This window comes from Penicillium taxi (genome assembly GCF_028828555.1).
Source record: "Penicillium taxi strain IBT 34144 chromosome Unknown utg000001l_segment0_segment0, whole genome shotgun sequence".
In the NCBI taxonomy this organism is placed as follows: Eukaryota; Fungi; Ascomycota; class Eurotiomycetes; order Eurotiales; family Aspergillaceae; genus Penicillium; species Penicillium taxi.
In genome coordinates, this window is record NW_026643203.1 from 5,342,839 (window position 1) to 5,369,230 (window position 26,392).

Sequence of the window (26,392 nt, forward strand, 5' to 3'; positions counted from 1 at the left end):
GACTCTCTTCAAATGAAGGCTCATGGCCTCAGAGATATATAATCTAAGAGATTAAATGGGAAAATCCAAGTCCTTGTGACTGGGGCTTCGTAATTCCTCAATGTGTGATACGAAAATATGCAGGCTAAGAACATCTTTGAGCGCCAGTCAATCGATTGCGTAAATAATTGCTTACTCACATGAATAGCTTTCAATAGTCGTATTAATTGATTATCTCACCCCTACATGTATCGACAATTACAGGAAGGATGGCGTTAGATTGAAAATTTGAAGATCCAAAGAGAAATATGCACAAGGAATCACGAAGTCGGTGAGTCCCGTAAATCATGATCTATCCAGAGGTCAAGGAGACTCTTTCAGCTGCCCCACCGCAGTCCTAATAATATACTTAATATACCAATGTGCCCTGCTTTGATTAATCATACATGCAGGTAGCTTTTAGTCCATGTACTATGTCAGCCGCTGTGGATCGCCATGCATAGATGCCGCTGACATGAATGTGACTGGATCTATTTCATTGCGATAATGTTATTCATCACTAAGGTCTAGTTCGTAGTTGTGGCCGAAAGTCCTTTGTAATATAGCATTATATATACATCACCTTACCAAAAGTGGGTTCATAGAACATCTATCAAGAAATAAGCGAGACCACTTTGGAGGACTGCGTACGAACCTCGAAAAACTCTCTTTTCTTGTAAGAAGCCCCGGTATGAAGTGATATGAATAGTGTGATATTGCGTTCAGGGACATGTTATGACATGATCTGGTCCATTTCATTTCAAAGCAACAAACTCAAGTTTTATTGTCAAGCATTTCTTACTGTCAAGTATTTCTTACTGTCGACCAAAAGTTCACTGATATAAAGGGTACATCTTCCTGGACACTCCATTTTGCCCGTCGCAATGGATATGCTCTCTACACCCAAGGAGCTTCGCGACAGCAACACAAATATTCAAGGCGCAGGCTTCCAAAACTCATGCCCTGAGACATTGATTGATCTTGCAATTGAAAGCAACATTGAGCGAATAGAAAAAGCCTTTGTTGAACCTGATAATCCATTTTTTGTCGCCGATTTGGGCCAGGTCGCTCGCCTACATCGAACCTGGAAACAGCTTTTCCCTGAAGTGCATCCATACTATGGTAAACCTTTTCATTTCCATTTCCATCTTGAGCTTTCTGTTATATAACTATGCTTCCAAGCTCGTTACATTCTCTGACAGACTTTCAGCGGTGAAATGCAATCCGGATCCGACTCTGCTCAAATGCCTCGCCGATTTGGGCACCGGTTTTGATTGCGCTTCCGTGGAAGAGATGCGTACGGTTTTTAGCCTCGGTGTGCACCCATCTCGAATCCTTTTCGCCAATCCCTGTAAATCTGCTACAGCTATGAATTTTGCACATCAGGCAGGTGTGATGCTTACAACATTTGATAACCTGGATGAATTAGAGAGAATCAAAGTCCACCTGCCGGATGCAGCTCTTCTCTTACGAATTTATGCACATGATGATGGTGCTCTAATTTGCTTGAGTGAGAAATTCGGTGCACACTTGGACATGGCCAAGAGTCTGGTATCGCGGGCCTGGGATCTACAGCTAAACATTGTTGGAGTGAGCTTTCATGTCGGTAAGTTAAAATTCATATGTTTGTGCTATGGTGATAGAAATTCTTTAACGGATTGAGTCCTTGATAGGAACGGGAGCTTCAGATCCCCAAGCGTTCTGTCAAGCTGTCGAACATGCCCGACACGTATTTAGCCTTGCTAAGCGTCAGGGTTTCCAACCAACAATACTTGATATCGGCGGCGGTTTTCAAGACAATAGCTTAATCTCTATGGCATCAGTCATTCGTGCGTCCATTAAGATCGAGTTCGACTCCCAGGTCACGGTTATTGCGGAGCCAGGGAGATATTACGCTCGCAGCGCCTATACACTCATCTCTCAAGTGATTGCCCGACGGTGTCAGATCGGGACGTCAGCGGCTACTGGTGTCCCAGACATGCTCTATCAAAATGATGGCGTATATGGTAACTTTATGAATGTGATAATGGAAAAAGAAGTTATGATTCCCCGTCTACTCCGGAGAAAATTGTCAGAAAATGGATCAATTGCAAGGGCAATGCACAAGTCAGAGAAAAGAAAGACCAATGGTACGGTTTCGGTAGCTGCAAACTACAGATACTCAATTTGGGGGCCTACTTGTGATAGCACGGACTGTGTCGTACGAGATATGAAATTTGAGGCGGAGGTCAGAGCCGGAGACTGGCTGATATACAATAATATGGGAGGTGCGAGAATTTTTCTTTCGCTGCTTCTTAATTAGTTTGAATTAGATGGCTGACTTCATTTAGCATATACCTTGGCGACTACAACTCAGTTCAATGGGTTCGGCCGTAATTGCCCCATTATTTACGTGAACAGTGAAAGGGTTCCAGAACATTAGCCTGCATTTATGCTCTATCTCATTGGACTTACTGTTAATTAATTAATAATCCGTTTGAATACCTGATATTTATCTAAGGAATAGTACTGTATGTTTAGTGGTCGGCACAGATATACAGATAAAGGGCTCCTATTCCATAATTCTGGCAGGATATCTGGCAAAATAAAATGATGCCTTAAAGGCCCTAATATTAAGGCAGGGGGGTTTGAGAATAAAGTAGGGGGTCTGAGTATAGCATTATCCTATATCAATTACGAGTTAAGAACTTGACAGTTGTCTCTACTCCCGGGTTCATGAGCCTAGGTCTTTGCTTGGATGTCCTACACTCTACTTTTCACTATCTACATGGCGCAGTTGACAAGAATCAAGATGTTATCTCATGCTAGCGAACATTTCTCTTGACTATAGACTCTTGTGTCTCGGGTGTCCATTTCGTGAGACAAATATAGACGTCGTCCAATCTTCGGATTAACCCACTAAGGCATGCATCCTAGTACTTTTAGACTCGCGTCGAGAATAATGGAGGAGTAAAGTATACATCATTAGGGTCTTCAAATTTACGCTCATCTTCTGGTGCTCGGGATTCATAGCTCTATCTTAGTATTAGTCATTAAGGAGAAATCCATTCAACCACTTCAAAATTCCAAGTTTACATCGCGGAATACCTGATCTGCTGTCGCCCATCGCTCGATCAGAGCTCGTCTCTGTTTATCCGCCGCGGCGTCTTCAATGTCGACCCACTGTTCACGGACAAAGAATCTCCATACGCGAGAGGAGGCGGCTACATCTTCCACCTGTTCGTCATGTCTGCGAAGGAACAATGGGATGACTCCGGGCCAGTGTTACGCTGAGAGGTGGGGTGGTGAAAGATGATGCATTGTGGCTACCTATCTTATCGGGCTATAAGCTATCTGGTAGCTATCTGGTCATGTGACCCTAACAGCCAGTGTCTGTTCCACTTTGTCAAGGTCACAGGGCCAATTTTAGGTGGTGGGGAGGTGAATGTGAGAAGGAAGCGAGGAACGGGACAGGGCCATTTAATAGGAGATTGCTAAACAGATGCCCCCTTTGGCTAAACAGACGCCCTTCTGCCTGATATCTGCATTAATTTCGCCTTAATGCCTGATTGTATACCGCTTTATTTACCGTTTGACCGCCTTGTAGTTGAATCTTCTCAATATTGTAGTGGGGAGCCCTATACAGTATGAAGACGAAAGCGGTCTGCAACGGCAGAACCGAGTAGTACCATTTATCTAGAAGTTGTGATAGTTACAGAATGAACACCTTTACACACCTCTTCACTTTTTGACTCCCTACCTTCACTGAGATTTTCCTCGTGCTTGTGGTTGGTTTTTCCTAGCTGAATCGACCTGCACGTTCCGACCGTGCTGCCTAGAGCGTTCCCCATTTCAATATCTAACTTACATCTTTCAAACTCCATATCATACTCCTCCAGAATCAACTTCGTGTACAACAACGGGGATGCCCAAAAGGTGTACGAAACCGGAAGACAAAAATAGAGCTCGGCACGAATATGCGAATATTCGCGAATAAAATATTCTATTCCTGATCAGGCTTAATTATTAGTGCCAAATAGGTGTCAGCTGACTATTCTCATAATCTCTCAAATATATATTTCTACTCATGCATATTCAATTTAATCAATTATTTCAAGATGACTAGGTTTCACAACCAACAAAATTCAATTTCTAGCATCAAAGTAGTTTCTCACTATCCTTAAATACATAAGACTTAGACTGATCATCAGACTCATGATAATTGACTTGAAAGACATTGCGAAGTAGCACATTCTTTCGCGTAGTCTCGCCTGTCATAGTGTCGACGAACACCAAGTAGGTCCATGACACTACTAAATAGTCTCTCTACTAATACCTCTGCTGCTGGAATAGCTAGATAGTCTCTTGCAGCTGCTGCCATCCTTGGATATTCACCTTTGTGGGCATTTCACCATAAAAATAGAAGAAGGCTGAGGGACAGTACAAGTATAACTAGGCGGTGGCAGAAAATTGCGAATATTCGCGAATAATCGCATCAACTGCGAGTGCGAATACGAATAATAGCTAGTGGTAGCAACTGCGAATACAAATAACCTGAAATAAGTGCGAATATTATTCGTGCCGAGCTCTAGACACAAATTCCCCAGGCAGCACAGATAGCACAAATTCCCCAGGTCCAAATCAACCTATTTAACACAGGAAACCCCTATTTAAATGATCAATTGAATACACAATTGAATACTCAATTAAATACAATACCTCCAGATTCTCTAATCGATTGATCAATACGCCGAAAGTCTAAAAAAGTTCTACCTAAGCACTTGAATGTACTGCAGCCTATCCCATCATCCAAGCTTCTGCGGAGCCACCTTGGGACTGGGCGAGATTCACGAGGGTGTTCGTTTAACCATAAGCATTTACGAACACGAGCCATACTTAGTATTGCAGTTGGTGCTAGAACAATGCTCCGTCGAGCTCCCACAATAGCCATAGTGACTACAACAATCACTAAACTCAGACCCCAAACAAGTCCAATCCTTATTAGACGAGCCAAGAGACCATTCGGCGAGATAGTACTCGTCGAGCTTGCAGCCGAGGAAGTAGAACTCGCAGTCGCAGTAATGATCTGAGAAGAGGCGTGAGGGCTAGCTGTGTGAGAGATAAACATCGTTGAGCTTCCCACGCTGGAGTCATCGGTTAGCGTGATGCTGAAGTTGAAGCCACGAGTCGGCCAAGTGCCGTTGAGAAGTAGGCCGCAAACGCGATCGTATAAACTCAGCCATTGTTCATCGTTGGACATCTCGTTTGATAGTTCACCATCGGTGATATTGTAGACCGTGTTGACCTGGTCGCAGAGCGTGTAGGAAGCAAGGGATGCGAGTAATGCGGAGTCGGGGGTCCAGGTCGAGGTTGTGGTCAGATCCGCGGGGAATGACCAGGATAAGTGTGTGGTGCTATGATTAGCTGTACGGGTAAAATTGGGATTGATGGTGCTGGCAAGAGTGGTGCGAATTTGGCTGGAGTTGGACGTGTAGCCTGTGTAGGTGTTGATGTTACCCACTGCTTGTACGCACTGTGGTTGGACAGGTTAGTCTGGGAAAAACAGCGTGTGATATTGGAATGAAACGTACATAGCTGTTTCCTTTCCACAAATTCCCACAAGTGGAAGTCGTATTTAGTGCCGCCTGGAGATTCAAGAAATCGAAATCGTTCATCGAGATGCTGAACTTGTCACACAGACTGGCAAGTATCGCCAGACTGAATTTGGTACCAGTGGCCACAGTCTTTGCTGGAGCTAGCGACTGCGTTAGTAGGAACAGAGCTGCACATTTGATTGATCTTTTCACTTCGCAAGGATATACGCATGGAAAACATACACAGCAGTGGACGCGGGCCTTAGAGCCAGGGTATCGGGAAGTGTCAGAGTACCTGGAGGGCTGACGCAGATATACTTCCCAGCAATGGAAATCAGATTCTTAGAGATTTGCACTGAGTTAAGATTAGTATTCCATGCAACGAATTGAGGCACGGAGACTTGACGAGAGAGCCTAGCAAAAATGCTGTCGATGGTATCCGTATTCTGAACACGATAGACTTCACAGACGTCGGGAAGACAGATTTCCGACCCAACTACTATGTGGGTGCATCCCATATCAAGACTGTTCAGGTTGATCAAGACCGGGGTGGAGACATTTTGAGCTGCTGAGATTGCAACACAGGTATCCCCGGACTCAACCTTATAGACAGTTTGATCAGGGTCAGTTGTGTTGCAGTGACTGGCGACAACAGTGGTCGAGGCCGAGGATGTTGAAGAGACAGTGGAGGTTGACGTATAAGTCATGGAATATCCGCTGGTTGAGCAAGATGATACTTGGCGTTCCAGAGCAGAAGGACTGAGCAAAGTATCCTGACCCCATTCAGAGTTCATTATCGTTAACATGTAGTTCAAATAGCACGAGCTGCAATGAATGCTCTTAGTACCGTTGGAAATAGCATTCTGAAAGAGATTATTGTAATAGGTGCCAGAGGAGGTATCAGTTAAGCAGGTGGCGTTGCAATGCCATTAAATTTCTCTTCCTCTATCAGCCGCAGTTTGTGAGGTGCCAGAGATGTTGTACTTGGTGCTTGCACCGCAAGCTTTGTTCATAGAGGAGACATAGCTGGACAGGAAGGAGGAGAAATCAGTAGTACAAATATCGGAAAGTGTACTGGCTGACCATGCCATCGTGTTGATGACTACCTGACTTAAGCCCGTATAGCAGGACACGTTGGTGGCCATGGCATCGACACATGCTTTAGAGGCTGAGATACCAGCCAGACTATCAGATGTGTTGATGTAGAGCGTATCTGTATTTCCCTAAGCACTAGCATATTGGGCCTGCAGCATCAGTGCTGCCACTAATGTAGTCGATATCCTCACAAAGACCATTTTCTATGACCGAAAGAGAAATTTCAAATATTCCATAATCAATCTATTCTCTTGGACATAGGATGCGAGCAAGGCTATAGAAGAGCAGAATAATACCTGCGTGAATTAATGCTTCTGAAAACTCCTGACTTACGCATGGTTAGGTGGGGATCCGGACCTTTGGATGACTTCTGCCGGGCTTGCCAGCAACTTTCGGTACAGAAGATAAGGTCTCAATCTTGATTGTGCATCTTTATGATAACCATAGCTCCGTTGCGGCGGATCTATCGTATTCGGTCTTTCCTAAGCACAACATAATTATGCGTAGTGTAAACATCACTAACCATAGCAAGGGTAATATAACGGTCGAATCGCTAGTCAATATGAGTGTGGACTTCCCATATGAGGACATGGACATGATCAGCCTTCGGGGAGACTGGGCAAGGGAAACACAGCGTGAGCGAAGAAAGGTCGAATATGGCACCTAGGGGTAAGTTATCTCTCCAGTTATGAGGTTTTTGAAAACATACTGACGGGGTGTAATAATGGCGACAGCTTTGGGAGCACTACTGGCTATGCTTCTCACCTTCATAATCCATTCCTTGCTATTATGGACCCCGCCAGTACAGAATCCACTGGTGACACCTAGGGTTTCTCACTGGTCTATTCGGGATCCTTCGCTATCGATGTTGAGAAAGGTTCTCAGGGCTTTACACGTGCTCTCATTGGAGTCAATCCCAGTCAGCCATCCTGGTTATTGGGCCCTAGCGAGTCTCTTATCTCCACTGAGTGCGTCGCTGTTTATTCGGATAATGGAGTTGGCAGGATGTCTCGCTCGCTTCACAACCTCTATCAGAAGAACGTCATCAAGAACAAGTTTGCAACAAAGGACCGGCCTGCTTTCTTGAATAGTTGGGAAGGGCTGGGTGATACATTCAATGAGTCTACTATCTATCGATTGGCCAAGGATTCGGCCGCACTTGGCATCAAGCTTTTCGTTTTGGATGATGGCTGGTTCGGTGATAAGTACCCTCGTACCTCTGACGAGGCCGGGCTGGGCGACTGGGTTCCGAATCCCAAACGTTTTCCTGATGGCTTGACTCCTACCGTGGATAAAATCACAACTCTTAAAGCTGCTAATACCTCCACCAATCTGTGCTTTGGACTATGGTTCGAACTCGAAATGGTGAACCCGAAATCGACTCTGTATCATAAGCACCCAGAGTGGCGTTGCATGCCGGACCTTACCCTCGCAAAGAAGCTCACAACCAATTTTTTTTGAATATTGCTTTACCTAAGGTCCAAGATTTCATCATCAACTCTGTCTCTAATATTCTGAACAGCTCCGATATCAGTTATGTCAAGTAGGATAACAATAGAGGAATCCACGAAATGCCTTCTTCATCCATAGACCATGAGTACATGCTTAGGAGGTATCGAGAGTTTAGTATATTAACTACTCGGTCACCGGATGTTCTCTAAGAAGGCCATGGTTCTGGCGGTGGCCGTTTCGACTCTGGCGTCCTACAATACTTCCCTCAGATTTGGACATCGGATAATACCGATGCAGTTGACCGCATCACTATTCAGCTTGGTACCTCGCTTGCGTACCCACCTAGCGCAATAGGTGCTCATCTCTCCGCCGTCCCAAATCAGCAAACAGGTTGCACCTTGCTAGTTGAGTTCCGCGGTCATGTTGCTATGATTAGACATGTGCATGGGTTGGGTATGGGTTTACCCAACCCAATGAACATGTCTAGACTAAACCACCAGTTCCTCAAGTCTTCTAATTCCTTCATCGGTACTAATATTTATCTAACTAATATATTACATCAACGTCCTGGCCTAATCAGGTAGGCTCGATGGTTCGCTTATAGTCATGATAAGGATATTCGTTTCTTCTGGTATTTAAATCGGATGCTTTCCGTGTTCAATTCATTCGTGGGTAGCTTTAACTAGATAATTCTAGGAGCGTTTTCGTATTCGTCGGTATGCTCGATCGGATTCTTTCCGAGAGCGATTCGTTCGTCTATTGTATATAGCTCAATCAAATACTTTCTAAGAGCGCTTTTCTTATCGTCTGTCGTGGGTTTTACTCTCGTTAGAGGAAGGATTTTGTATGTGAAGGGCTAAAGCTAATCTTAGATTCAGAACTAGCTAGGCACATGCTGTTTACAAAATCCTTGAAGAACGTAAACAATTCGGGGTGGAATCGTGAGGTATGCGGTTGGTGGGTCACATGGTACAACCCGTGATAGTTCACCAGGATTCAACCTGTTATAGTCATTATCTACTTATACCAAACGCGGTATCAGGCACTCTGTTATAGCGCCCTAAAACTAGAAATAGATGATCTAGCTCTTCAGATCTGTCATAGGTTAAAAGAATACCTTGACAAATGATGTTTAGTGTAGGATCAAGAGTGGCACTATATAAGTAGAACCTGCGTATGATTTCTTGAGAGCGAAATCATTATAGTCTTTTGGCTCAGTGGGATGGACGTGGACGCAGGCACGATCCCTTCACAAGATCTCAAGCGATGCATCGTACAGCGATCATCCTGATCGGAAAAGCTCTGCTAGATTCGTCTGCTCCCTATATAGTGGACCAATAGACTAGAAAGCGTTAAAACAGAAAACTGTTACATCAACTATAGAAGCAGAGCTTCTATAGTTGTCCGACGCAGGAAAGACCCTGATTTAGTGGAGAAGGATCCTGAACCATATCGGATTAGAGATGCCTTTTAACCAAGTCACCCTTAATTACGATAACCAACGCACCATTTCCCTACTCACCTCGGAAGATGGATTCGAAACCAAGCTTAGGCATATCGACATTCATCGACATTGGCTTCGACAGGAGGTGTAATCCGGTACCATTAAGGTGGATTAGGTCCTAACCGCCCGGATAGTAGCTGATGTTTTTACCAAGATCTTACCCAGACAACGGTTCGAATCTTGGGTAAAGCTACTCAATATGGAAGATGTGGAAGAATTGATCGAGTAAAACCCCTTGATCAAAATTTTCCGCGTCGGTCTACAAAGACCAATCATGTAGGAATCTATGGAATATGGTTTCTATAACAAAACTGAGCTCCAACAGCGTCAGTTTCAACACATGTTCAAAGGCATTCAACAAAGCCTCGTTTTTGTGCAATTTTATCATGATATTAGTGTATTTTTCGCGTGTATCTAGGCAACTTCGATGCTTACATCCAAAGTTGAGGGGGTGTGTCAGACGGTTACTGTTTGCTTTGTTTGCATGTTATTTGGACTATTTAGTTTCTGTGGATTTCCCACGTAATTAGCCAATCAATCAATCGTTAACATTTCCTTCCGCCCAATTTTCTGACAGATTATCAACTCCGTGACAACTATTCCCCTTCCCAACGCCGAACGACTTGGTCGGCTAGGTTCCTTTGAGTTCTTTGTTTTCCCGTGAGGCAAGGATTGGTTCGTCCTCGCATTTCGGTTCGTGTACGAATCGCGGCCGAATTGCCTATGATTTGTTTTAGGAAGGAGTTTTCAAGATGGTCGCATCCTGGATTCTGAAGAAGTGGGGTGTTTCACGAGCTTTTGGACTGGGCTAAGAACGCTGATTCAGCGGTGGCGTTGCCAAGTACTGGTTTGTCTGGTAAATTTGGGACGCCTGGAGTGGTTCCTCAGATATTCCCTTGGACTACAGCAGGGACAGCGGCGGCTCGATTGGCAACCGGTGCCCTTTCGGTAGCGTTTCGGTCTTTGGTTGAGAGTCATTGTAGTGATCATGCGCTTGATCTCCAAAAGGCTTTTGACCCCAAGAACTTGCGAAATTACTTCGCGTCTTAGGAGGATAAGGCTCGTAGACAACTGTCTATAAAGGTTCCTCCTATTGTGTTTCCTGATACTCTGTGTCGAATCGGTCACGGGGAGACGGGGTTCCTTTCATGGAATACTGCGATTAAGGCCTTTTTCTATGATATTTCTCAAGAATTTGTTCTGCCTGCTGGAGCTCCGGTTCCTCCAGTAAATGTTGAGATGGCGATTTTGAACATGGCCACAAAATATACCAATTCGATCTGATTCATTATCGCCATCCCCCCTCTGATGAGGGCGTCTCGACCGGAATTCAGGTTCCAATCGGTTTATTGTTTTTTGTTTTTTCGGAAGTTTTTGATAAGTTTGTCTGCGTTCAAGTCGTCTTGGCTGACCCATTGGTTGTACTCTGAGGGCAACCGCCATGTCAATTGTCTTCGGGGGTGTGATTTTCCAGAATCGGATCCGCGATTATAAGAGTGACATTGAGAGCTTTGTTTTGCATGCGCTGGCCGAGCTGATCACAAATGGCGGTGCGACCACAGCGTCTGATCAGATTCGGTACTTGCCAGATACAGCCCGGAACGTGGTTAGGGATCGATACAACACTGCCCTTCGGAGCGAATGGATTTTCTACACCGCGCTTGGTGGGGCAGCGCTTCTGATGAGCTTGGGTATCAGTAAACAGCTCCTCTCAAGGGAACACAATATCAACAAGACGGGTCTCGACGTGCAAGAGGCGAGTCGGCTGGAAGAGCTGGAAAAAGAGAACAAGACAGAGCCAACTAGCGCGGTATAATGTGGCTGGACTAGCAAGGGGCTTCTGGTTCCTGGGGTCGTCACTTCACTTCAAGTTCTCGTCACAAAGAATACCCAATATGAGATTCGAGTGAGATGATGAGACATGGATCTATTCAGATAAACTTTGTTTTGTTCATCAACTACGTACAAATGGTTGAAAATTTCCCCTTATGAAAGATATTAATAGATTGTCACTGTGTCAAAACCGCGATTGCGTAAATTTAAATACATGGGGTCAGCTCACCTCATGTTACATGAATGTCTCAATCAAAGCATCTTTGATCCAAAATCCACATGAAGTACACCAACTATGAAGACGATCAAGTGGTACTTGTTGCAAAATGAAGATGTTTGACTTCAATTTGTGTTGAGCGCTCATTTGAATAGGAAAATTGTCTCTCCAATTATTGACATGTACTAAAGTTTGAGTTAAGACATATGGGTGTCTTGTAGTCGTCTATTCATGATATCCTCTGACTAAGATAATTCTCTCAACTGGGAGAAGCATTTCCAAAACGACTCAGATAAGTAAGGGAATCCTTGTAGGCTGTGCACATCCGATGATCGATAGGGAGTGGAAATCAATTCTTGCATTCGATATAGACAGATATCATTGCACCATCAAGGATATCACTAGGTAATTTGCGCAGGTCTCTCAACACAACAACTGCCTCTACCACCGATGTTACCCAGGCAGCAACCCAAATCATCTTTATTGAATTATGTTTTTGACTCTAGAATCAATAATCAGGAATTTAAATATTCTGGTGGGTTACTCATGACCTGAAAGAAGCTTGCCAACTTGTCAACTTGAATGATTTTGACAGATTCGCGAGACCAATACACGCACACACGCACATAGGGATAGAGAGCGAGGGAAAATTAAATAAGTTGAAGTATACCTAAAATACTAAACAGGAACCACTTACAGGAGATAATATCAAATTTACAAAAACACATAATAAGCTGAATAAGTCTAGGAATACTAAATCTTCTACGTACTATGAGTAGGAAATTTTGATTGGACGCTCAACGCTGGGACAGCTGTAGACCGATTAAAAATTCCAGGCTGTGGGTCCGAATGATTGCCTTTTCGGCATTCGAGATATCCAACTTGCGCTAGATAGCGCACATTAGCTTTGACAGCGTCGCAAAGAGCCGTTCTATTTGGGGGTGAGAGCGGTGATGGTATCGAAATGCCGTGTTTTCTCCCCTTCACAAACTGCTGCACCGGCCAAAGCGGATGGCTTTCGCCAACTTCATTTGTATCGTTCAGGGCTCGCTCGACCCAGAGAGACCACTGGACTGGCTCGCATGTATGCCGCAGCTCAGAATTTACCTGCTCCCAAAAGTCGGAAGCGCGTAGGCCAAACTTGCTGGCGATATTGACATATGACGAAATGTCGATATCGTTCGAAAGGACCTGAGCAATAGTCTGTGTTGCAATAAACCCTGCGTCTGTGATTGGCACCCAGCTTTCTTCGGTCTCTAAGGGATACAACTGTAGCCGCGAAGCAGCGGCAACAACCCTCCAGATGAAGTCGTCGAGGTTCGCAACCCCTTCCTCGGTAGTTCCGATTACCATGCCCGGTTTGATGACCGAAAACCGATTCTGAGAAAGTGGCAGCTGAGAGACAAAGCGACGGACAATAGTCTCTGCAACAAATTTACTTTGAATGTACCCATTGCTTCTGCTTATCTGGTCAAAAGCGGCAGTATTGCCCCGGCTAACATCCAATTCGGCTATGGCACCTCCAGACACAAAGACAAATCGTCGCGAAGAACGGGACATAGCTGCAGTCTTGAGAAGATCGATAGTAGACAGCACATTGGGTGCCCGGAGGCTATCGTAGTCCATATTCCAATTTACAACAGCGCCATTGTGAATGATTGCCTCGATGTTGTCGACTGCTGCCATCCCTGACAACCGCTGCCACTGGGGGTCACTCAGCCCTAGTTTGGGAAGGCCGAGATCTCCTGTCCACACCTCGATGCGTTTTTCGTACTCAGTTCTCCACCACCCTGCGACGGCTGCGGTCTGTTTCAACCTTTCTAAACCTTGACCAGGCGAGGCGGCACGGACAAGAGTAGCAATTCGCTCAACTTTATTGGACGATAGGAGACAACGCAGAATCTGAGTACCAAGAAACCCCGTTCCGCCAGTGAGAAATAAATTGACCGGTGCATCAACTAGCTTGGATGGGTTGAACCATGGCTGAGAAACTACGTCTGTCCAGGTGGAGGACAATGAGGCCTCTATCTCTCCCTCCAAATCCAATGTCGGAGCGGCCTCTGACTTCGTATCAATGAACTGGGATATCTTGGCAATTGTTGTATTGCGGCTGTTGATCAGTGAAGAGGCCAAATGAACACCAAATTCATTCTGGATGAGCCTCATAAGGCTGATGACTCGAATAGAGTCCCCGCCAATATCATAAAAGTTGTCATCGACACTGATGGTCTCACTCTGGACTCCAAGAACCGTCGCCCAAGCTTCTCTTAGCCGTTTTTCCGTCTCATTCGAGGAGTCACGGAATGTTGAGGGTAGAGATGATGGAGGATATCTGAGGCCATTCTGCTGCTGCTCGGTCTGGTTTATGCCTCCATTGGCCAGCCGGCTTTGGAAATGATTTGTGGCGATATGCTGAAGGCGACGACGATCCATCTTGCCAGAGGTATTGAGTGGCAACTGCCCAATGGCAAGATATATGCTGGGCATCATGTACGGTGGCAAGCGATCTGCCAGAGTGTCCTTTGTCGACCATGGGATTGTAACGGCACGGACATCGTCTTCAAGTTCCGATGAATGTTTCGCATCAGCAAAGCACAGGAAAGCCGCCAACACAGATCCAGCACCCCCTTCGTCCGGAGTAGTAGCCACCACTACTGCCTGGCTCACCCCGGCCACGCAGTCGCATACGTGACATTCCACTTCGCCTAATTCCACACGGTGGCCACGGATCTTAGTCTGAGTGTCTTTTCGCCCGTAGTAGATCAAGCTACCGTCCTCGTTATACCGCACTAAATCACCAGTCTTGTAAAGTCGACCTCGTCTGCCAGAGTGACCAGCAATGCCCTGTACTAACCAAGGGGGATCCTCAATGAAGACCGCTGATGTTTTTTCCACATCGCCTAGATAGCCTCGAGCTAGGATTGGCCCCTCCACAAGTAGTTCTCCGACGGCTCCAATCGGCGCCAGCTGGTTATGATCATCCGGAGACACGACCCAAGATACTGAGCCGACAGCCTTGCCGATATGAGAGCCACCACCATGGCTGACCTGGACCTTGTTGATCGAGCAGAAGATGGTGCATTCGGTGGGACCATATGCGTCGAATATCTCAGGAAGGTGTGCCCACCTTTTGAAATCATCGTCAGTTGCGTTTTCCCCTACAAAGATAATTTTTTGCACAGAAGGGATGCGGCGTGGTTCAAGAAGTCTTGCCACGGACGCAGTCAGAGAGACGGCATTGACCTTCATCGTGTCAGCGCTCAGCTCCAGATCAGTGAATCTGTCAGCATCGGAGGGTACACAAATACAACCCCCGTATATGAGTGTCGTGAATATCTCCATAAGGCTTATGTCAAAGGTGTATGCTGTAAATTGAAGCATTCTTGTCTGTTCGTTGAACCCCATCTTCGACCCATGGGAGAGGCAACTGGTGCTGAGGGCGCCATGGTCTACAACGACCCCCTTTGGCTGTCCGGTGCTTCCAGACGTGAAGAATACGTAGGCTGGAGACGAGGCCTGCCCACCAGACGTTGGAGAGGGGGCTACCATGGGTAAAGCCCTGATACTTGCATCATCCACGGGTATTATAATACGATCAGCAGCAGCAAGCGTTGAAGCATATTGCGCTGATGTAACTATCACCTTTGCTTCTATACAAGCCAGGATCGTGTCTCTTCGACTTGTGGCCTGAGACGCATCCAGAGGAACAAATGAACCACCAGCCTTGAGCACGGCTAATGTGGCCACCACCGCCCATCGTGATTTCTCGAAGCAAAGCGGAACCATTGTCTCAACGCCTACTCCGGAGTTCCTTAAGTGCGCTGCGAGTCTGGTAGACATATCCTCTAACTCTTCATACGTCAAATCACCATCCCACGCACAGACTGCAGAAGCACCTCGTTGATTGCCAGTGTTGCTTGTAATGATTTCATGTACACACGTATCTTCCCTGCGAGGGACAGTCTCGTTCCAGGCCCACATCCGTCTCCCATCATCTATGCTCTGTGAAGGGATGGAAGACACGGGTTCCCACGCCACGGTATGAATGTGCATGAGAACGCGAGAGTATTGGTCCAGCAGTCGATCCACCAAGACCATAGTGATCACCTCCGAATCGAACGTCGCGCGAACATGGACCGACTCAGCTGAGGGAATGCAAGTTATTGTCAGAGGATAGGTGTGAAAGGTCCTAGTTGGCTCTCCTTGAATGAATTTGTACAAGGGGCTATCAGGAACATCCTCGTCCTCTGAGAATTGTATTATCAAGAGGCTCTGAAATCGACACGCATCCGCATACCCGAATTGACGGATTCGCTGTAGCCCAGTCTGTTCAAAGGGAATCATTCCTAGGCTGCGTGTTTGCACTTCATCCAGAGCCTCCTGGATAATCATTGAGGGAACGTGACGGATGCGAAACGGGAGAGTCGCAATTGTCGGCCCACAGATCTTCTCAATGCCTCTCAAATTCGCCATCCGGCCGCTGACTACTGTGCCGAATACAACGTCACCTTCTCCAGTGAATCTCGACAGGACTATTCCCCATGCAAGTTTGAGAGCTGCTGACAAGGGGGACTTGAGATGTGCATCGGATGGAATAGCAATCCGACGTTCCGTGTATTTAGGAGTTTGCAACAAGTAGGAATCAATGGAAGCTGCCTTGAATGAAGGACAAGTGGCGTTTCCCAACTCGGCATCCCAGAAATTTTTGATCTCATCTTCTGCCGGTAATGAGAGGCAATGTCGGATGAAGCAACTATATGGCTGTGAGACTGGACTGTCACCATTGCAATAGGCCGCTGATAGTTGTGTCATAATCATCCCCAGCGACACACCATCATAAAGAGCGTGATGAATAGTCACGACTGCGCGGTATCTATTTGCTTCCTCATCTGGTGCCAAAATTTGAATGCAGAACAAGGGCTCGCCTAGGCCAACGGGGCACTGGCCAGCTGCGAGAGGTGTACTTCGGTAGCTAGTCTTGCGCATGACGGCCTGCACCAGACTGCCTCCCATGCTGGTGGCACATACGATTCTCGTGCGGAGAATGGTGTTTGCCTCCACTACAGTGTTCCATGCGTTGTGAAAACGATCCACATCAATTTGTTGAGCGAGTTTGAGCGTGAATTTGAAGACGTACGCTCCAGGCTGCTTTATTGTGAGAGCGAATAGTCCTTCTTGCAGTGGTGTGCACGGATATATGTCTTCAACATTACTCCTGTCCGTGTTGCATTGCTGCGTCACTTCCCGCATTAACTCCTCGTGGTGATGGCTCGTTTGGAGCAGCGAGAAAGGTAGTGGTGGTGGGTGTTCTTCAAAGGAGGAGCTATCGTCAATGTTATCACACATGGCTACACTGGCCATATCGCGAAGGCGTGGATGTGCCAGGATATGTGCAGCTGTCAGTCTCAGACCATTCTCAGTCGCGCGCGCAGAAATAACCATAGAACTGATGGAATCGCCGCCGAGGTGGAAAAAGTTGTCATTCATCCCCACTTCATTGGAGCATAAACCAAGCACCTCAGAAACGACTTGGCGCATCCAAATTTCTGACTCATTAGATGGAGGTATCTTTTCGGATGTCTGAAAGCTCTGGTAGACACTGAGCTCCTTTCGGGAGAGCAGACAAGCTTGTTCCTTCATAAGACGCCTATTGACCTTTCCGGTAGGCCCAAGTGGAAATTTCTTTAGTGGAATGAATAATGAAGGGACCATGAAAGGAGGCAAACTTTTCCGTAAGGCCAGTTCTGCGCTCGAAGATCGGAGCTCGAAAGATCTATCTGGAGAGACAAAGAGGTTTGTTTCAGGCAGCGTGCCTGTGTTTGGACTTGAGCGTTGTTCTGTACTATTGGCGCCGTCCCAGATGAACGCAACAAGCAACTTCTGGGTGTCCAAGCCTGAGGGTATAACCAGCTCCACGACAGTATCAGTTGCCATAGGAAAGGACTGCGTAACCTGGTGCTCGATCTCTGCAAGCTCCATTCTCTGTCCGCGAAGCTTGACTTGCTTATCTCTTCGGCCGACAAATTCGAGCGACCCGTTTCCTACCGGGCTATATCGCAACATGTCTCCGCTTTTATAGAGCCTCTTGCCGTGTTTACCTGGCCGCAGAGCACGTAGCCACGATGGAGGAGAAATGAATGACGAGTTGCTGAGCTCTTCATCTCCCAGATAGCAACGACCAACAATCGGGCCCTCGATCAATAACTCCCCAACCGCCCCAATGGGAACGAGCTTCTCTGGATCGTTGGGATCTACCAGCCAGCATGCGGCTGCCACTCCGGATCCAATATTTGTGGGATTTGCATTAGGCAGGGTGTTGGTCTGTAGAGTGGTGTAGATGGTGCATTCAGCAGGACCGTACACGTAGATAAGTCTCGCCGCGCCTGACCAGATGGTGAAATCTACTGGCTTGGCGGACTCGCCACCAATTAACAAGAGCTTCAACTCTGGCACAGCACGGGGATCCAGAGTCCGAGCTACAGATGGTGTCAGAAAGGTCCAATTTGCCTTAAGGTCTCTCATGGCACCAGCTAGGCTGTCCCGGCTTTCAGCTTCCTTGGGGACACACAGACAGCCGCCAAGGGCCAGAGTGAACAAGTAATCCGAAACGGCCACATCAAACGCGTGGGAAGCAAACTGGAAGACACGGGATTGTCGATTTAGATGATATCGCGGCCCAAGGGCGGTAATTTGAGTGGCGAAGGCCGAGTGCTCCATGACGGCTCCCTTGGGGGTTCCCGACGATCCGGAGGTATATATGGCGCAAATGGCATTGCTGGGAAGTATCTGACCTGTTTGATAGAGTGTGGAGGCTGTCGGTGAAACGGATTGGGTCTCTCCGGTGATTCCTTCATCCACCTGGACCACATGTTGGTCACATATCTGGGCTGCTAAGGCAGAAAAGTCCTTGGAGCACAGAATCATTGTTGCTTGCGCATTCTTACATATCCATGCAAGTCGCTGGGGTGGATGGGAGAGATCCAGAAGAATGAACGCGCCGCCGCCTTTGGCGACTGCTAGGATGGCAACGGCAACCCATTTCGACTTTTCAAAGCAAAGGGGGACAAACATTTCTGGGCGTAGTCCTTTCTCTCTTAGAATCACCGAAACTAGTGAAGACCACTCATCTAGTTGCCCGTAAGTAAGCTGGCCATCCCATGCATCAACTGCGATTGCGTCTGGTTGAGAAATACAATGGTCGTGGATCATGTCGTGGACAAACCTTGGCACTGCCGGAGACACCGAGCTGTTCCAAATTTGGAGCTGATGCAAGTCTTCAGCGCTTATAGCATTGATACCACCCACTTTTCTGTCTGGGAACAAGGCTATCTGGCTCAGGACATGGGCAAAGACCTGTAGTGTCCGTTGTACCTGAGGCTTGGGTACTACAGCTGCGTCGTAAACAGCCTCCAGATGAATCATGTCATCGTCAGCAGGAGTACACAGGACTGTTAATGCATATGTATCCCAGGTTGCCTGTGCAGCAATCCCAAGACCCTCAATGCTGCGGAGGATCCCAGACCTTTCGGATGTGGACTGGCTCTGCTGGATAACCAGAAGACTCTGAAACCTGCATGCTCTGGCAGCGTCGTCCCCAACCCGACTGAGATTCTGCATGCCGAAATGACCAAATGGCATTGTTGAAATTACACGGCTCTGCAACGCCTGAAGCTCCTCGTTGATTGATGAGTCTGACCTCAACTGAACCCGCAAAGGAAATGTTGCGATTGTAGGCCCAGCCATCTTGTCAATCCCTGGCACTGGGGATCCTCTTCCGGAAACCGTCAACCCGAATACCACATCGTCGAGGCGGGTGTAGTTGGCCAAAGTGACTGCCCATGCTAGCTGGAGACGAGTAGAGAGTGTAATATTTGCTGTTGCGTTGCTTGGAGGCAGGGGAATATCCAAGGTCTCAGATTCTGTGGTGCTCAGGTAATGTGTTGTAGAAGGCAAGGCTGGAAATTGTTCGGCCTGCACATCAGCCATCTCGGTTCTCCAATATTCTGATGCATTCTCGTTCGATTGTTGAACATATTTGACGAACCCGCTGAAGGGCTGTGGGGCCAAAACGTTTCCATGATACACGGCATGAACTTGTTCCAACAGCACGGACATGGACCAGGCATCGTATATGCAGTGATGCATCGTGACAACACAAAGGTTTGCCTCTCCTCTGGGGCTGGCAATGAGGCACAGCCGTACCAGTGGTGATCCTAGATTCATTGGACTGGCCCTGTCCTGTGCCAGATGATTTTCCAAGTCATTGTCAGAGTCAAGCTTAAAGTCGGTACGAACAACGACCTGATAAGTTGAGCCGTCATCAGAGCACCGTATGAAACGGGTTCGCAGGGATGGATTCGCATCCAAAGTGGCATTCCAAGCTGCTTTGAACCTGGACACACTAAAGCCGTCGCTTTCAATTTTGTAGACTCGCTGCGACACATATGAACCCGGCCGTAGAGCGTTAAGTGCGATGAGGCCCTCCTGAATTGGTGTCGCTGGGTAAATGTCCTCAATCTGTGACTCTGATAATGCGCATTCCCTGGCTGCCACTACAAGAACAGCATGCTTCCGACTTTTTGTGATCAATTCAAACGGAGCACAATTGTAATTTCGCTGTTCCTGATCCTGCCCCGAGACCATCAGGTTTGCTTGATCGAGTAACAATGGGTTTGCAAAAACATCACCGAATGTCAAAGAAAGACCAGCCGCATGTGCGGCTGAGACTAGCTTCATCACTGCCAGAGAGTTACCTCCCCGCTGGAAAAAGTCGTCATGTCTTCCGATGCTCGATTCAGCAACCTTCAAGGTCTGTGACCAAAGTGAACACAGGCTCCGCTCCTGGTCGGTACATGGGGCTTCATGGCTGACATTGGATCCCATGGATAAATTCAACTCAGAAGGCGTCATACGAGAAAGAAGCTCGCGCAGCCGTCGGCGATCGGTTTTACCGGACAGGTTGAGTGGTATGCGGGAGACCGTGACGACAAGAGCTGGAACCATGTAACGAGGAACGAGGCCAGCCAAGCGGGACTTTATTTGCTGGAGGTAGGCGGAGGCTCGGTCCAATGGACCCAAGAGAACATTACCGCTTGTATTCGGCGAGGTGCGGCTGAATCCAAGAAAGGCCACTAGTTTGATGTCATTGGAGTTGGGTGGGTGGCATAGGTCTACCACCACATCGCGAACTGTCGTGTCGGACAGTCCTGCTAGACAGCCCTGAATATGGCGTACCACCTCATCCATGTCCAGTCGCTGTCCGTAGAGCTTGGTCGAGTTATCCTTTCGACTGAGATATCGGACTGATCCATCATCGGTAAACTGTGCCAAATCTCCCGTCTTGTAGAGCCGCCCTCTCTGGCCTGGCTTGAGCCTTCGTACCCACGCCGCATTACTTAGAAACGCGAGTGCCGTTCTCTCAGCATCAAGATATCCACGAGCCAGTACAGGCCCTTCAATGACTAACTCTCCAACAGCCCCCACGGGGACCAGCTTATCATGGTCATCGGGATCAACGAGCCAGACTGATCTGCCGATCCTATGACCAACATTCTTACGGTCAGAACCGACTGTTGGGTTGTGCCTCACACAGCAGAGACTGACACTCTCCCCCTGACCATACGCAAACATGAGGTTTACTCGGCCTTCCCACGTAGTAAGGCTAGAAAGAGACATCGGTTCACTGGTGAGAAGCAAGGTCTCGAGGGTAGGTGTCATTTCCGGGTCGAGTAACGCAGCCACTGAAGGTGTGAGGTTGGCCCAGTTGACCTGGTATTCGGTCATGAATGTCTCGAGATGGTTGAGGCGCTGTGACTCAGACGGCATGCAGACACAGCCTCCAAGCATGAGGGTGAGCAGCACATCGCGATGAGCTATAAGAAAGGCAAAACTCGAAAATTGAAGCACCCGAGATTGGCTATCCAAGAAAATTGCTTGTCTTAGCATCATACCCCAGCTAACGAATGCAGAATGTTCTACTACAATTCCCTTTGGATTGCCGGTAGATCCGGAGGAAAACACAACGTAGAGTGCATTATGGGGGTTGCTAGTGGACATCTCTGCTTTTTGCTCCTCACCGTTGCGGTCGTCATGTAAGTATTCGGAACCCTCTTTGACGACCAAGACCCGATCAGATAGCTTGCTTGCCGTATGGAGTAAATCTGGGCTGGCCAGAAGAACATTAATTTGAAGTTGGATGCAGATCTCTGTCATGCGCTTAAGGGGATAATATGGCTCAATCACAACATATGCCGCTCCAGCCTTGATAACAGCAAGTAGGGAAACAACAAGCCACTTTGATTTTTCAAAGCATAAAGCCACATAGGTCTCAGGAATGATACCCATTCCCTGTAAATGGACTGCCAGATTTGACGAGAGACGGTCCAAGTCATGGTAAGTAAACTGGCCATCCCAGGCATCAACGGCCACACTGTTGGGATTCTCCACAGCCTGCTTGGACATCAGGTCATGAACACACTCTTCTTGCAGTGTATTTTCAAAATTGTTCCACTTCTGAAGAATATCAATGTCATCTTCATCACACAGGTCGAGATTCCCTATGGCAATCAATGGTTGCTCTAACAGAGCATTAATGACTCTGCTTACAGCGGCTACCATGCTCCTTGCCTGGAGGCTACCGACTTTTGTTGCCCAGTAGCCCAGGCTCATGACCAGCCCATCGACCTCCAAAATCATTTTGATCTGTCCGAATGTAAGTAATGTGGGTGATTTCACTGTTGGCGCCGCCGCCGAACATTTAGATGGGACCTACATTGGCCATATCATTTTCCTCTAACACTTGAGAAGCTCTCCCAAGACCAATATTGAGCATCAAGACGGTGTCATGACCCTCCAGGGCTGAATCCTGGACGACATCTTCTGAGAATCCACCATTCTGGCACGACCTATTGCCATGAAGCTTCTTCAGGAGGTCTATGATAGGGGTACTCCTGTCAAGCTCCATTCGATGTACCCATTCTTCCAGAGTTGACTCGTTACTAACAGCTCCGCGACGAATGCAACGAAAGCAAACATTGCTTTCACCACTGTAGATTCCCAAAACTAGGCCCCAAGTGAATCTCAGTATCCAATCCTTCTCGAGCCCATAACTGTTGCAAAACTCGTCCAGTGATGGAATAGGGTGGGAAATGAGTCGCAACTCGTCGTCAAGGCCGACATTGTCCTCTATGAGCATGCTCGAGGACCGTCTAGTCGGAGCTTCTATAGCAGTCATTGTAAAGTACGTAGAACTGATAAGGGAAGGTAGATATCTATCACAGGAAAACCAGGTCCTAGTATAAAGCTGTGGTCTATACACCCTGGTGTAGGCTTTCAATCCCTGTCTCAATACTATCTCTTACTCTGGTCTTCGCATCATAAAACCCACGCTATCACGGGATGAGAGATTATGGCCCATCGCTGTTACTGGCAAAGTATTTTACAAAAACCTAGAACTCGCACAATACCTCCGTAACTGTTGCTACAGCGTATGCTATACTACTCTGCCAACAGTGGGGTATATGCATGCAGACAGTCCACAGTTGCATGTTCCATCTGTGGTTGCAACAAGACATGCATACAATAGTGAGCAACAAGACTATAGAGTAAGAGTTCATTGATACCAGCTATCGTACCGTAATCTGTTACAAGCACAGGGCGTCAATGAGCGGGGTATGCTTAGCACTTTGGGATCGTCTATACTAATTCCCAGAAATAAACTGTTGAGGCTGGCTGAAGAATGACACATCATGACTGTCGATCTTTTTACAGTTGATCTAACCAAAGTACTTCCTGCTGCCTCTGCAGTCATTGTGCAAGACCATCGAATCAGCAGAAGATCTTTCTTCCGATAATCGAGCCTCGAACGCCCCACAGCGCATGCGCTCCCCCCGCATCCGCACGGTCCACATCAGCACGGCCCGCATCATCATGGCCCGTACCTTCTAGGGACCCACCCAGTGGTGATGACAGTTGAGGGGATTTTCTGCATCTTATACGGGGTATCCACACCTGCAGGTATCATTACAGATAACTCCGTAATCGTAATACCCATCTGAGTCCTAGTAGCTCAGGTACGTCGAACGGTAACATGGATGTGGCCGTTAACTGTTGTATCAGCCTGCACAATAAGAGGAATATATTTACCACATCACTTGGCAGAGCATCAGTGCACACTACGCGTACTGGTACCTAGGTGCATGCAAAGTACGTGCAGTAATTTCTGATGACTGTACATTTTGATGTATTGAAAAAACCCCGCTGCAAGCGCGTCCAACAGTAGGGTTGTTTGAAAGGTAGTTCGTAGCCATCCATAACAGCCCACCTAGGTAATGAATGGAATGATAAGCAAGTGCGGGGTTGAGACAGACTCCCTTCTGCTTGTTCCTGTACCAAAACTACTTCTAATGCCTGCAAGCATCGTGTCCTGCTCTGAACGCAATACGGACAAACCCAATAGGTTTTGACAGAATTGTAAGCGCTAGAATATCATCAATTATTTATTCGTTCAATTTTCTCTCTTTGTTCTCTTTTCCTCGCAGGCTTTGCTTCTTTCAGAAATGAATGAGACAGGCCCATTCGCTCACGATATGAAAGGGCAGAAACTGAGCTTTGATGCTAGGATTGATTCAGTCTTCCAATTTGAGCATCTCAAACTGATGCACTTGGGGCTTCGAGTTCAGAACAAGTCACTGGCAGCTATTATCAGTACCAGCTCTGTTCCAAAGGCGACATGGGACACGGCACAGAAGCTGACCACCGAGTCCATCATCAGGGTCACAGGCTACGTCGCTCCACAGGCCAGCGATAATGGCGAAGCCAGTGAAAATGCTGCGCATGTAATAGTCTATGTGTCGGGCTTAGATGTCATTGCCTGGGCGTCTCCAGACCTGCCTTCATCCTCATCCTACAGAAGAGAAATGCTGTCCCGCGTTGGCCTTGAGGAACGACTCAGTAATCGCATCCTTGATGTGCGATACGCCGCATCCGGGGCAATTTTCAAGCTCCACTCAGGGATGTGCCAGCTAATTGTCGAATTCCTTTGCTCAAACAACTTCCAGTGGATTCATACCCCGCGTATTATAACTGCCACGGTCCCAGGGGATAACGAGTACTTTCACCTGCCATATTTTGGCCAGGACGCATGGCTAGCCCAGAGCTCGCAGCAACACAAGCAGATGGCCCTTTCTATGGACATGGAGCGTGTATTTGAGATCGGTCCTGTATTTCGAGCTGAAGTCAAGTCTAGTGATTCTGCTAGGCATCTGACTGAGGTAGGTCACCGCTCAAAGTCAAGACCACCGACAGGTGCTCCACGGCTCCAGAATTGCTGTTAACGCACATCATATGCAGTTTACCGTTCTGGATATAGCCATGACCTTCTATGAAGACTACCACGAGGTGGTTGACTTGCTTGAATCCATGCTGTTATTTATCTTCAGGGAACTCCAGGGACGCAAACAGTACAAGCAGCATATCGAGGCTGTTCAAAGGCTCTATCCTTGTGGCCGGCCGTTACGAGTGGGCTTCAACAAACATGGCAAAGTACCGCGCATCACTTTTACAGAAGCCAAACGCATCCTAAGGGAGGATATGAACCTCGAATCTGATGATAGCAAGAACTTTACGTGAGAAACATTCCACCAATGCGCATCATAACCAACATTGCTATGCCATATTCCCACAGCCAAATTCCAGTCACTGATGATAACCTTACAGCGAACAAGAGGAGGCTGACCTCGGCCGCCACTTCCGCGACTCTCCTCATCGTGGAAGCACGGACATCTTCACCATCGATCAATACCCTGCATCTATGCGTCAGTTTAACTCAAAGGCCAACCCCAACGCCCCAGAGTTCTCGAATACATGGGACATCATAGTCAGTGGACGGGAAATCTGCTCTGGTAGTCAGCGTATCCACTCATACCACGAGATGTGCGAAGCCATGCGTGCCGGAGTGTGTGGCCCACCACTGGATCCTGAGGCCAAGCAGTGGCAGCCGTATCTGGATGCATTCAGGGCCGGCATGCCGCCACACGGTGGTTGTGGACTGGGCGTAAATAGACTGCTGCAGAGCTTCCTGGGACTGGATGATGTGCGCGAGACTACGCTGTTTCCGAGAGATGTGAATAGATTGAGGCCTTAAGCCCGCGTCTGTCTCAACGTAAAGAAGGGAAAGCAGATGGTTCACCTAGTTTAACCAATCTCGTAGTAGATTCAACAGACAGGCGACTGTATGTATGATTTGTATGTATGTAATAAGCACATGTATATCTGGTTTCATGCATTTCCTGCAATGCGTTGCGGTGGGACCGGGAAATCTAATACCAGCGCTCACATTCCAGGTTCCAGGCTAGAGAGGAATGGAAATAGACTGAACTGGAAAAGCACTGGCCATCTGTCGTGCCGTGTCTTACCACGTGCTCTTCCAAGCCACAAGTAATTGACTTTACATGTATAGTACTTTTGTGATGTTGGGATCTAAGCCGGGATGGAATATTCTCTCACGAGGTCCATGAGATTACGAGTCTTGTCAATTTCCCATACGTATGCCCAGGTGTAGATCTTCCTTTTTTTAAAAGAGATTTCTTTAGTCATCTTTTTGATTATTTTTTACCTTCCTTTTTTATTAGGTTTGAATTAGTTTTCAGGTTCCTTTTTGAAGAGAGGGGGTTGCAGCGCAACTAGTAATCGGTGCAGTGT

General features: G+C 47.3%; 10 protein-coding genes across 10 annotated transcripts; 5 read left to right on the forward strand and 5 right to left on the reverse strand.

The window, feature by feature from the left end:
- Positions 1-902: 902 nt before the first annotated feature.
- Positions 903-2,440, forward strand: N7495_001946 (type III PLP-dependent enzyme; the record flags this gene model as incomplete). Its single annotated transcript, XM_057204616.1, has 4 exons — positions 903-1,140; positions 1,229-1,624; positions 1,692-2,285; positions 2,349-2,440. The coding sequence occupies 4 exons, from the start codon at positions 903-905 to the stop codon at positions 2,438-2,440; spliced, it is 1,320 nt and encodes a 439-aa protein (XP_057068689.1).
- A 635-nt stretch (positions 2,441-3,075) lies between these two features.
- Positions 3,076-3,318, reverse strand: N7495_001947 (uncharacterized protein; the record flags this gene model as incomplete). Its single annotated transcript, XM_057204617.1, has 2 exons — positions 3,076-3,247; positions 3,287-3,318. The coding sequence occupies 2 exons, from the start codon at positions 3,316-3,318 to the stop codon at positions 3,076-3,078; spliced, it is 204 nt and encodes a 67-aa protein (XP_057068690.1).
- A 1,476-nt stretch (positions 3,319-4,794) lies between these two features.
- N7495_001948 (LysM peptidoglycan-binding domain-containing protein) lies at positions 4,795-6,385 on the reverse strand (the record flags this gene model as incomplete). The annotated part of the gene is made up of 5 exons (XM_057204618.1): positions 4,795-4,833; positions 4,883-5,530; positions 5,589-5,679; positions 5,729-5,752; positions 5,835-6,385. 5 exons carry the CDS (start codon positions 6,383-6,385, stop codon positions 4,795-4,797), a joined length of 1,353 nt encoding a protein of 450 aa, XP_057068691.1.
- Positions 6,386-6,520: 135 nt separating this feature from the next.
- On the reverse strand, positions 6,521-6,886 carry N7495_001949 (uncharacterized protein; the record flags this gene model as incomplete). Its single annotated transcript, XM_057204619.1, is given in 2 exon segments — positions 6,521-6,804; positions 6,823-6,886. 2 exon segments carry the CDS (start codon positions 6,884-6,886, stop codon positions 6,521-6,523), a joined length of 348 nt encoding a protein of 115 aa, XP_057068692.1.
- A 188-nt stretch (positions 6,887-7,074) lies between these two features.
- On the forward strand, positions 7,075-8,233 carry N7495_001950 (uncharacterized protein; the record flags this gene model as incomplete). Its single annotated transcript, XM_057204620.1, is given in 4 exon segments — positions 7,075-7,321; positions 7,421-7,503; positions 7,515-8,071; positions 8,089-8,233. Coding segments are annotated over 4 exon segments (1,032 nt in total), but the record flags the coding sequence as incomplete, so codon positions are not given.
- A 2,850-nt stretch (positions 8,234-11,083) lies between these two features.
- Positions 11,084-11,458, forward strand: N7495_001951 (major facilitator superfamily-domain-containing protein; the record flags this gene model as incomplete). Its single annotated transcript, XM_057204621.1, has 1 exon — positions 11,084-11,458. The coding sequence occupies one exon, from the start codon at positions 11,084-11,086 to the stop codon at positions 11,456-11,458; it is 375 nt and encodes a 124-aa protein (XP_057068694.1).
- Positions 11,459-12,454: 996 nt separating this feature from the next.
- ftmA (nonribosomal peptide synthetase ftmA) lies at positions 12,455-22,387 on the reverse strand (the record flags this gene model as incomplete). The annotated part of the gene is made up of 1 exon (XM_057204622.1): positions 12,455-22,387. One exon carries the CDS (start codon positions 22,385-22,387, stop codon positions 12,455-12,457), a length of 9,933 nt encoding a protein of 3,310 aa, XP_057068695.1.
- A 61-nt stretch (positions 22,388-22,448) lies between these two features.
- On the reverse strand, positions 22,449-22,925 carry N7495_001953 (uncharacterized protein; the record flags this gene model as incomplete). Its single annotated transcript, XM_057204623.1, has 1 exon — positions 22,449-22,925. One exon carries the CDS (start codon positions 22,923-22,925, stop codon positions 22,449-22,451), a length of 477 nt encoding a protein of 158 aa, XP_057068696.1.
- A 514-nt stretch (positions 22,926-23,439) lies between these two features.
- On the forward strand, positions 23,440-23,638 carry N7495_001954 (uncharacterized protein; the record flags this gene model as incomplete). The annotated part of the gene is given in 2 exon segments (XM_057204624.1): positions 23,440-23,460; positions 23,477-23,638. 2 exon segments carry the CDS (start codon positions 23,440-23,442, stop codon positions 23,636-23,638), a joined length of 183 nt encoding a protein of 60 aa, XP_057068697.1.
- A 611-nt stretch (positions 23,639-24,249) lies between these two features.
- On the forward strand, positions 24,250-25,835 carry N7495_001955 (putative aspartate-tRNA ligase; the record flags this gene model as incomplete). Its single annotated transcript, XM_057204625.1, has 3 exons — positions 24,250-24,963; positions 25,043-25,317; positions 25,409-25,835. The coding sequence occupies 3 exons, from the start codon at positions 24,250-24,252 to the stop codon at positions 25,833-25,835; spliced, it is 1,416 nt and encodes a 471-aa protein (XP_057068698.1).
- Between the last annotated feature and the right edge of the window lie 557 nt (positions 25,836-26,392).